Genomic DNA, 12,446 nt, shown 5'->3' on the forward strand with positions numbered 1-12,446 from the left:
CGAAAGATGTCAGTACACACCATTTTTCAAGTTCAAGTCCACCGAGGTTAATCTTCTAACTCCTGACTGCTTTGTCGGACAAAATGGCGGATTCTGCGTTATGATTGGTTAGATCGAACAATCAAACTCCCAGTGAAGGGTCAATTGAAAAACGTTATTTTAAATTGTAATAATATTTCACAATATGCCTGTTTTTACTGTGTTCTTTATTTAAATAAATGCAGCCTTGGTGAGCATAATAGAAAGAGAAAGAGAAAGAGTAAAAACCAGCCTAAGGCACTACGTTTCCAGCCCACTTTCTAAACAAGAGCCAGAAAACAGAGGTGAGTACTAGTCCACGGTTCAACTAACTCAAAGTCACTCTTCCCTCCCCACTGTCGCGCACAGTCACACGACTGCCAGTACGGGAGCGCGGATCGATAACGGAGCATCTCTCACCACGTGAATGCACCCCGGGGAGCTCTTCATCCTGAGTCTTCCTATCTCTCTCTTTCCCGGGCCAAAAAGCAAATGGATCATTTGATGGTCCCCTCCATAAGCTGCCAGCAAGAGGTAATGACAGAGCCATTGGCACCTGCCGGTGACCTACAGAGCAGCGTCCCAGTGGGGCTCAATCATTAGCAGCTCCTCACCCGAGGACATGCGGGAGCGCCAAACCACCACACCATGGGTTTGACGGTTTATATAATTACCGAGAAAAGAGTGCGAGAATGGACAGATGCTGAGCCAGACAGACTGATGGAGAGAAAATAGCAGAAAATAGCAGACACACGGTGTCAATGGAAGCAGGGTGAGGTGGAGGATAAATGGATGATGACAAAACTCTTACTGAGTTCATTTAATGTCTGTCACTTTGCTGTACTGTCAAATTAGGGTCCAGTCGCAGGTTTACTGAGAACATTTACTGGCTGTGAATGTTTCTTACCGAGCATGAAATTGTGTTTTGCATTTCTTTGATTAAAGAATATATTTCTGTTCCTATTATAATGACATTACTTACCTGTTTTCTTCTACTATTCAAAGGTTTTGGGTTTTCTGGTAACAACACTTGTTAACATTAGTTAACTACATTAGTTAAAGCTGCTGTCCGCGATTTTGGCCCTCTAGCGGTTAATAAACAGAACTGCACGCGTCTTGCGGAGGAACATTCTAGCCGGAGCTACTTTTCTCTGTGTATGTCTATGGCGAGTCACGCAGTTACTGTGATACTCTGCGGCGAGTCCTACCAGTCTGGTCTGAAATAGTCCGAATATAAACACTTATTATAAGTGTACCATAATGATTCAGGATAAGACAAAAACACGAAAATGGAAAATGGATTCTTGTTGTATATTCTCATTATATAATTTTTGTAAATTTTTAACACAAAAAAAGTTGCGGACTGCAGCTTTAACATGAACTAACATTATTTATCTTAACATTAATCTTAACATTTACTAATATATATTTTAAGATCAAAAACTGTCTGTTAAAGGGGACCTATTATGCCCCTTTTTACAAGATGTAATATAAGTCCAGTGCTTCCCACACATAGACTTTACTTGGGCGGGCCGCCCAGGTATATTAACGGCCGCCCAAGTATAATTGGAGACACATTTTTGCTTTTATTATTTTTATCCTCGTATACTTTTGTATCCGCCCAAGATAATGAAACCATCCGCGATCGATTAACTAGTCATTTCGTACCTGCTCGTTATGTGTGCGTCAGAACTGTTTACTCCAGCTGACATTCCCACAGGCGCTGCATTTTGCAAAGTCACAAGGCAGCGCTGTTGCGCGTTCTACAAGCTCGCGCAACAGCGCTTCAGACTGCTTTGATTCTCAATCGATGAAAAGCGCAGAATTATGCCAAGCAATTGCTAATGAACTCAAGTTGATGAATTATTACAATGTCTACTTTATAGCCTTTATATAAAATGTTTTATACGGTTGTAAGAATCTGAAGGATCAGCCTGCAATGGTACAGACATTTCAAAATAAGAGTCCCTGTGTATTTAGGGCTTGTTTATAATTAAAAGTCACACGCTACATTTTTTCTTTTTCTTTTGGGCATTATTGGTATTTTGGTTACATAATAAATTGTATTTAATTTGATTTCCATTGAATTCATAGTAAATTATTGTTGTCTCCCCCACAGGAGGAAGAGACTACGAACATTATTTGACACATATATTATTCATTATATAAATTTTACTCTGTGTCCCATTCAATGAGAGAGACACTATATGACAGCAAGGAGAACATAGGATAAGGAGAACCATTTAAATGCTGTAATTTTGCATAATTTACAATGCATAATAATGCATAATATTAGTATGTAATTAAATGTAATAGAATGCTATGTAATTAAAATTAATTTCAATAAATAAAAATACTGTTTAAAAAAAAAAAAAAAAAAAAAAAAATCACACATTATTTGTTTATCACATGTAGCAGACCATGTGATAAACAGGATTTTTCACCCGGCTACCACCGCAAGTATATTTCAAACCTCTGGGAGGCACTGAAGTCTCTAGTGTCCCCAGAATGTGTCTGAAGTTTCAACTCAAATACCCCACAGATCATCATTTTTGAGTGAAAGGAAAAACATGCTGTTTTCGTGCATGTGTCTTTAAATGTAAAATGAGCTGCTGCTCCCCACCCCACTTTCCTGAAGAGGGCGGAGCTTGTACAGCTCGTGCCTCAGATACTCTGCCAAAAGCTAACCAAACATCTGTTTGGCTTTGATCACGCTCATGTGACTTTGCAGTTCTTCATAATCATGAAAGTTTATTACCTGCATGCATTTTAAAGCCATTTCAGTTTAAACTTCTGATATGGTTTTCTGAGCGCACACATCCAAAGCACGCACACAGAAAGCTGGCTGTCAGACGGCGCATCTAGTGAGTATTAAACTAAGTTCTCTTTCATGTCTTATTGTGCTTAAACTGTCAAATACACATTCACATAATACAAAGTTCACAAACATAGACGGTTTTGTCTGTGAACATAAATAGCAAGTAAAGAAATCGCGTAAGTATATTAGATCTGTCTTTTAAAGTGACAGCAGCGTAATATACAGTACCTTCTGATATATATGCTGTTAATATGAACCAAACAACAAAAGAAAAGCAGAAAATCACTCACTGCTCTTGAATAAATAACTTTAGTAGCTTTAATAATAATACATTTCCTACTTAAATGCTGCTGTTTAATGTTCTGGCGAGGAGATTAAAGGGTTAGTTCAGCCAAAAATGAAAATTATGTCATTAATGACTCACCCTCATGTCGTTCCACACCCGTAAGACCTCCGTTCATCTTCGGAACACAGTTATTTTAGATTATATTTTAGATTTAGTCCGAGAGCTTTCTGTCCCTCCATTGAAAGTGTATGTACGGTATACTGTCCATGTCCAGAAAGGTAATAAAAACATCATCAAAGTAGTCCATGTGACATCAGTGGGTTAGTTAGAAGTTTTTGAAGCATCGAAAATACATTTTGGTCCAAAAATAACAAAAACTACGACTTTATTCAGCATTGTCTTCTCTTCCGGGTCTGTTGTCAATCCGCGTTCACGACTCCGCAGTGATGCTGCTTGTGACAGCGGTTGCTGCTGTGTAGGAGCTTCTTCCATCGCTCTTAGTTCTTCGTCCGTGTATTCGGGTTCAAATAAATATGGCTGAGCAAAAAACTGCAAGTCTTCCTCTGTGTCGAAATCCTTAGACATGTTTGCGAAGGTTGTTTTGTTTACAGCGTCTCCCTCAGACTGTAAACGAAGCTCGGGCGCACCAGATAACACGTCAGCAGGGTCTTACGTCAGCAGCGTCACTGCGGAGTCGTGAACGCGGATTGACAACAGACCCGGAAGAGAAGACAATGCTGAAAGTCGTAGTTTTTGTTATTTTTGGACCAAAATGTATTTTCGATGCTTCAACAAATTCTAACTAACCCACTGATGTCACATGGACTACTTTGATGATGTTTTTATTACCTTTCTGGACATGGACAGTATACCGTACATACATTTTCAATGGAGGGACAGAAAGCTCTCGGACTAAATCTAAAATATCTTAAACCGTGTTCCGAAGATGAACGGAGGTCTTACAGGTTTGGAACGACATGAGGGTGAGTCATTAATGACATAATTTTCATTTTTGGGTGAACTAACCCTTTAAACATGGCGGACTGTGTACAGCTCATTGAGGGCGGGGTCTATGCTAATAGGGCAGATTCCCTCAGCAGTCATGGGTGGGGCTTATGCAAAGTGATGTCACATTGCATAGAAACTGCAAAAGGCTTATTCTGAGACACAGCTTCTGATTTATGGGGATTAATAAAAATGAGTGGGGGCATTTAAACCATTATAGGGTGGTTATGTACACACTGTGACACAAGTGAATTTTGCATAATAGGTCCCCTTAAACATTAGTTAATGGACTGTGAACTAACATGAACATTTTACTTTTTGTATTATTAACTAACATTAACAAAGGATTTTTTTTTTTTTTTTTGTAGTGGACAGTAGTAGTAGTTTTACAGACAAGGCTTAGGCCTAGACTAAAATAGATGCAATAGTAATAATTGCAGTAATGTTTTTTTGTTTTTTTTCTAAGGCACATTTATTAAAGCTACTTAAATGTCCTAATTGAACTAATCTTGGCTTAATCAAAGCCCTATCTGTGAAACCAGGCCTAAATGTCTTGAATTTAGTGCATATAAGATCCTACAAGGCCCATAACAACACAAGGTCTCTCCTAAGCCTGAGGCATGACTCAGAAAGAAAAGGACAGTCCACTTCCTGCATAATTAAAGTCTGACTGGACCACTTTTCACCAGGAACATAATCCAGTTGACAATCAACTCATCCGAGTCCATTCTGGGGGCCTGAACTGGGACAGGGCCAGGTTCTGCATCTGGTTCTTATCATCCGGAGCCTGACCCAAGGAGACAACAAGAACAAAGCAAGCAGAAAAGCAGCCTGTGCCCAGTGAGTGGCACCTACCTGCCATCAATCAAGCCTCTGCCAGCGTGTCACACAACATAACGGACAGCATAAGTGGAAGAGGCTTGACTAAACAAAGAGATACTGTAACAGCTTTGTACACAGATAGATTAGAAATTAATCTCATGCTGATGGCCAGCAACTGGATCTATAGAGCGATACAGGGATGAAGTATTTTTGTAAGCCAAAAACAATTCCTGTTCCATCGTCTCGAAGTCAATGGTTGTTTTGTTTTTGGTTGAAATGCCTGAACTAAGGTCTGTGATGAACAGGAGCTCAATATACACTGCCTGGTCAAAAATGAAAAGTTGCTGTTTGGATTTAAATATGCAAATATGCAAAAGCTTATGCTGTATGTCCTATGCCTTCCCTATTCTACTTACGGAACGAACGCAGCGCCAGTTACATTTTTTCCTGTAAGTAGAATAGAGAAGGCGTACAACTGATGCACCTCTTGATGGAAATAAATGTTGTGATGTTATTTCCATAACATCTCATTTTGTGCTTTTCTTTATCTTGGACAGTCTTATATATCATTGACCCAATGGCCAATAGGTGATGGAAAGTAATGGAGCAAGTTATTCCATTTTACTGCAAGATTACAAAGAAATAAAATGCACAGATGAATCATTAACAATAATATCAGGAAAGTGTGTTAAAGTAAATAAAGTCCATTCAGCTTGTTGACTTTAATTGAATGTACAACCTAAACCTCATGGGTGAGAAACTCCAAATTGGAATGGCGTTATTAAAACATATGCTGTTGAAGAGCTTCAAATGGCTTGAAAGTCACAGCTGTTCCTGTATCTTTAACATTGACACGCCATCCATAAAACCGGTGAATAATAAATCCATCCTGACAGCGCATAAAGGCTTCATGATACCTCAGCGCCTCGTTCAGGCTAATGAAGTAAACAAACCAGCAAATGTGTCTGCTCACCTTCATCTTGGAGTTATGAGTGACAGCAGGTGTTTTGTCCTCTTTTGGGGGCATGTGCAGCTCCCATTTGCCAAACTCCTTTTTAGTGTAGGGATGCGAAAAATTATTCCAGTCATCTATTAAAAAGAAAGAATTACAGTTCAAACTTTCCATGTTGGATATATAATATTATCTAAACTGGATTTTGACATTTTATGATGAAAAATTTAGCAGTTCTAGACTGTGCAAAACTTGCAAAGACATTGTGATGCGTTTGGTAAGATGTTTTATGAGTGATTTTTTGTGTGTTGCTTTGATATTGCTAAGGTGTTCTGAATCATTGCTAGGGAAAGGAAAAAAAAGACTATTCATAGCCATAACTTGGGAGTTTTGAATTGAAATAACCACTGAAACGCCCCACAACATGGGACATCAGACTTGTAAAGTAGGGCCAGATTGATTAATTCCGACTCCTAGCGATGCCTAATTTGACACCATTTTCAAATGGGTCTTTATGGCGCAAATGGAGATGATTTTTGTTGATGTTGTTGCATACATGTCTAATAACTGAAGCACAATTAAATTAATTTAAAAAACTAGATAATCTAGTCAACTTCTGTCTGTTTTATCCTCCACCAGGTAAAAAGCATACATTTATATGCTTAGAAAAATACACTTTCTTTATACAGAAATTATATGGAATTTTTACAGTAAAACCTGTTAATTGGTTAACTTACCATATACGGCAAATAAATGTAAATGGTTTAACATTGTATTGCATTTAATTTTACTGTTAAACACTATAAAATGTATGGTTTCTGCAAGTAAAAAAAAAAATACGAATTACCATATGATTAACGATAAATAGATCTCATGATTATTGTTTTTTTCTTTCTTTTTTGGTTATAAGTATATTGGGTGTTTTGAGTTACATTTTCAGATATTTAATTCTTGTTTAATGCATTATTTTAGTGTCATGCACGTTACCCTGGTGCATCATCTACTGTATGAGAATTATGTTTTATGGACAGGCTACTTACGATGAACTTTGATTCAACATGTAGCTTTCTATTTTACAAAAGATATTATTATGCTGTAGGGTGACCAGACGTCCCGAAAAATTTCGGGACAGTCCCGAAATCTAAACTGTTGTCCCAAATCCCAAATCTGGCCCTAATTGTCCCGAAAATTATACTAAAGCAAAATCTTGAGTAGGCTAGTTATTGTCTGATAAACATTAAAAACTGTCTGCGGAGGTTGAGTCGTCCTGCAACCAGCCCCCACCGACTGCTCATTGGCTGCAGCATCTTTTTTCTAAGTTCTAAAAAAATACTTTAGGCGGCTAGGCGCGAATTTAGATATGCATGCCCTTTTTGTTTTAAGCCTCGATGAAGAGAGCGCAAGTTTCTGCGGCCGCGAGGAGGACAGTGATACTTACAACAGTCATTGTTTTTTTTTTTCTTTTCACAATGACATTTGAGTTCATGATTTTAATGTTGTTTTTTGTGGCAGAATAAAGACTAATAACAGACTGTTGATGACTTTGAATAAAAATATGTTTGGTTCAGGTTTGAAATTCATTGTCTTTTATTATAGGCTACGCAGTCTAATATCATAGAAGCCCATCACCCCAGACCACAGACAGTCCCGAATTTCAGCCAATCTCATCTGGTCACCCTATTATGCTGGTTTTCACATTTTATGGTAAAAAGCAGATTTTGGTAGTTCAACATTATCACTTTGTAAGTTGGTACCAACAGGTACCAATATGCCATACTGTAATACCTAAAACAATATGATATGATACAATGCTACATTATAAATCCCCAAAGGGGAATGTCTCTGTATTTTTAGGGTGTGTTCAGGTTTGGGTTGATTAAAACGAACACTAATTACTCTGTTAATGCGGTTCATTTGAATAATTGTGAACGCTGTGATCAGAACCCTGATGCGCTTCAAACAAGCGGACCGAGACCCCTGAAAAGAACTCTGGTGCGGTTCGACTGAAATATGAATGCAGCAGACAAAGGACATCTAAACGAACCAAAAACAGGACGTGATGTCACAAGATGTGACCCTAAAAAGGACAGAATGCTGAAGCATACCTGTTTTTCTCGTCATAGGAGGTACATAATTACAGTTTGGTACAAGCATCAGAAACACTGTCTCCTTGCAGCAGATCTTCATTTGCGTGCAACTGTTTTGACTCCTTTACACATTTTATAATCTCTTCACGAGTTCTCAGCTGGTCAAAATACCATCATACGTATGCACGTACAATGAGCGCACTTAGCCCAGAGCACAGCATTATTTTGGATGTTAAGATCCGTCACAAATGTTGTTGTTTTTTTTCCAATCTTTAAATGCTAAGCGAACTAGGACTAAATGTATTATTTTCTTTTTTGGTCCGGACCGAACTACAAGTGTGAACACACCCTTAGTGATTTTTTTTTTTTTTATGGTGATTTTCTGGCAACTATTTAAAAGACTATTTTTACAGTGAAATAGCACATCACTCTAATTAAAAAAACAACAACAAAAACACATGATCTGAGTTATAATTCATGTCTGCTGCACAAGTTGCATGCCAAATTTTAAAGGTCCCGTTTTTCGTGGTTTTTTGAAGCTTTGATTGTGTTTATAGGGTGCAATATAACATGTGTTCATGTTTCGCGTGTAAAAAAATACAGTATTTTTCACATAATTTACTTATCTGTATACCGCTGTTTCCACTGTCATAAAAACGGGCTGATGACTTCCTTGTTCTATGAAGTCCCTCCTTCAGAAATACGTAACGAGTTCTGATTGTGCCAGCGGTTCCTGTGTTGTGATTCGACAGCAATTTAGCGCATCTTGCCCGGAAAGGTCACGCCTCTTACCATAACGTGGAGATGCACGCGCTCAGTGTTATTGTAAACATGTCTTTAATTTTACCCTATCAATTTGAGCCGGAATCAGACCCGGTGATTGGACTGCGGGATGAAAATAACAGCGTTTCGACGACATGGCGACAAACACACTCTACAAACGCAACTCTTGTGTATTCCTGTGGGCGGAGGTTAGTCAAAAACTGTTTTAGTGACGTCATTAAAGAAGGAAGTAGAGGGATGTAGTCCAAACTGGCCGTTCGATGTAGGCGACTTCTGTTAAATAAAATATCTCGCTTGGCATTGAACTTTGAGCTTTAAAATTTTACAGATTTTATTTATACTCTAACAACAACATTACACACTAACTAAAGTTTAAAACATGGGATCACGAAGTACGGGACCTTTAAAATTAGGGCTATATTAGGGTTAGGGGTTTCACACTCCAACCCTAGTATGAACAACAGTAATAGTGATGTATATCTATTTGTTGTCTAATTTATCATATATTCTCTCTGAAAAATAAATAAATAAATAAACAACTAAGAATCATTTGTTTATTCAAAAGCAATGCCATGTGATCAAAGACTGCAGAATTTGGCCTGCAGTCTATAAAGTCTGGCTCATTACTTCTTTTAGAAAAAAACTTGCATTTCCTAATGACTAGAAAAGACAAGCAAATGCCTTCAAATCCTGCATTCATGCACTTTCTTGGTGAGAAATCATTATACTAGACTTTGACAACAAAAGATTTCAAAAGAAAGGCCCTTAGTGACTGACTGACTGACTGTATTTGGTCTTGTAGGCAATTCAGATAACCTTGAAGGGAATCTTCTTTTTGTCTTAACCTGAACGCAACGTTCTTTCATCTAGTTTAAGATGAAAAAAAATTATCTGTCAAACAGAACAAACAGTCAACTACAAATTGACATAAGGTATAAATGAATAGGCAGACTAACTCTTGTATGATTTATGAATTCTGCAGTGGAACAAAATATCAGTACAATAACAAAACTTTCTGAATTATGAATTGCGATAAAGCTTGACAAAGCTTGTATAACGCTCCAATATTTGCACAAAATCTGAAAATAAATTAAATATTTGACCTTATTTACATAAAACTATGTTGCGTTTTAAGCATAGTATTTTAAGTATAGTTAAATATAATTATTATAAGCGTATAATGCCGTTACCATATTTAAGCTAGTAAAATAATCATTATTGATGTACATAGTCATGTACTTGTACATTACATTTGAATTTTACTAAATATACAAAATCAGAAAATAAATCAAATATTTGACCTTATTTACACAAAACCACGTTGTATTTTAAGCCTAGTACAGTATAGCGTAATATCGTAAGCCATTAAAAATAATCATTGATGTACAGAGTCATATACACGTATGTTACATTTTAGAATGAGAAAAGACATACTGAAGTCTCCAGTGAGGAACAGAGCCTCGGCGGCCGGGGCCCACTCCTTAAAGACGAGGCTGTTGTCTGGCATCCGCTGTACTCCGTAACTGTTATAGCTGCGTGTGAACTGATCAAAGCCTCCTTCGGCCTCCTCAAGGAGTGCGAGCTGCTTCTCAAACAGCCCATACCTTCAAAAATAAAGCAGAGGAAAACACAGAGAGAATCAGACAGAGTCAGTCTGCTGTATCTCAAGCTCCACAACAGTAAATCGTATGAAAATTTAACATGCATAATGTCTCTGAGCATCAGTTATATAGCAAATATATATCATACCATAAAGATGCTATGGGTGAAATACAAAACAAGTATACACAAGAAAACCAACTTAAAGAAACGTGAAAGGCTGTTAACCAGTTTTATTTTTTGGCTTAAACTGAAACAGTCGCCCACTCATGTATATTGATGGAGAATGCCACTGACTTGGCATCTCACTACACATTACATCACACTAAACACCTAGGCATGCATCCGGTTCTTTGACTTCACATCTGTTTTCAATATCATCCACCTTCTTAAACAGAAATATGGGCATCAAGCCAGCCAAGTGCTGCTTGATTTTCTACAAGGCAAATAAAGTTCACCTCCCACCTTCTGGCCGTCAAAAAAGGTGTGCCACAAGGCTCTGTACCTTTTTCACAAATACACTAGCTTCACGTGAATGCACAGAAGCACTGGCTGTTTGATGGTACAATAGTATCTACATCTAATACAAATGTGCCACTTTTGAAATCCATTTATACCATGTTAGATATTTCAGATTCTTTTTGCTTGTTTGTTTTTAACTTGGATGTTTCATAATGTGAAGAAGTTGCTTTTGCATTGGTGCCAAACATCAATTTATTATGAAAAATCTTTTGGTTTGCATCCATAAAGTGATAATATAATGATCTAATAGTCTAATGAGATGAAGAACCTTTCATTTGTTAAGCATTGTGGTTAATTTGGGTTACTAAAAATGTTTATATAAAACATATTTTTGTTCAATTTCCATTAAAAAAAAAAACATAAAACATTATGTTTTTAAGTAAAAAAAATAATTTTTAAGTTTTATTAAGTGTTAACAATGAGATTATATGGTTTTTATAATCAATTAACACTGCTTTTGTCATTTTTTACAAGATGGACAAAATTTGTCACCAAAAAAGTCATTTGTTTTAACCAAAATTTCGGTTTTACCGAATGACACTTTTGGTAATACCGACTGACGATATTTTCAAAAAATGCTAACAGGCTGATATGTAGCTAGCTAGCAAAAGGACAATCAAACATTTTATATTTAGTACAAATTATTTGAAATATTACAACATTTTCCATGTATTATAGCGGTTGTACCGAATGACCTGATGTTTCGGGACATGCGTATGAGCAAGTAAAAACATGAATGTGGTCCTGTGCAGGTGTCTGTCACACCCTGTCACATGATACTGACCGCATGACTTGATCCAAAATGTTCCCTTTATATTGGTTACTCCGAATGACATCAATGACAATTTTTCCAGACATTCTCATAACAAAGCAACGACTTCTATACATAATTTTAATACAATTTGGCACTATGTTGATATATGATGATATAAAATCATGCCAGAATAAAAATCTATACATTTATTACATTTTAAGATATTTTAATCACAAATTAAATGGCTGTATTGGCCTTTGGATGGTTAAACCAAATGACCTTTTGACACTTCAAAATACCTTTATATGTAGCAAAATATAATTAAAACCTTTTGGATTCAATAAAAAAAAGGTGTTGTGTCTTTGTTTTTTATTATTATTAAGGCCTTTGGACAAAAAAAAAAAAAAAAAAATGACATCATGTCAATGACCCACATATATACACACACACAATCCCAATTTTTTTATTTAGCAAGGATGCAATAATTTTATTTTATTTTTTTTAAACTATCACATTTTTCACAAAAATATAAAGCAGCACAACTGTTTCCAACATTGATAATAAAAGGAAATGTTCCTTGGGCAGCAAATCAGCATATTAGAATGATTTCTGAAGGATCATGTGTCACTGGAATAATGATGCTGAAAATTCGGCGTTGCATCACAAGAATAAATTAAATTTTAAAATGTATCAAAATTCAAAGTAGTTATTTTAATTTGTAAAAAACATTTTACAATATTACTATTTTACTGTATTTTTAATAATATAAATGCATTATTGGTGAGCTTGGTGATACTTTT

At 36.5% G+C, this 12,446-nt stretch overlaps 1 protein-coding gene across 2 annotated transcripts in view; it reads right to left on the reverse strand.

The window, feature by feature from the left end:
• Nucleotides 1-12,446, reverse strand: part of gbe1b (glucan (1,4-alpha-), branching enzyme 1b) — a 168,834-nt gene that overhangs the window by 134,512 nt on the left and 21,876 nt on the right. For both annotated transcript variants that reach the window (XM_048161402.1, XM_048161403.1), the window contains exons 2-3: nucleotides 10,206-10,375; nucleotides 5,923-6,038 (exon numbers count right to left, since the gene is read on the reverse strand). In XM_048161402.1, coding sequence (XP_048017359.1) covers nucleotides 5,923-6,038; nucleotides 10,206-10,375 — 286 coding nt within the window. The remainder of the gene's footprint in view (nucleotides 1-5,922; nucleotides 6,039-10,205; nucleotides 10,376-12,446) is intronic.

Source organism: Megalobrama amblycephala, linkage group LG16 (genome assembly GCF_018812025.1).
Source record: "Megalobrama amblycephala isolate DHTTF-2021 linkage group LG16, ASM1881202v1, whole genome shotgun sequence".
NCBI classification, from domain to species: Eukaryota; Metazoa; Chordata; class Actinopteri; order Cypriniformes; family Xenocyprididae; genus Megalobrama; species Megalobrama amblycephala.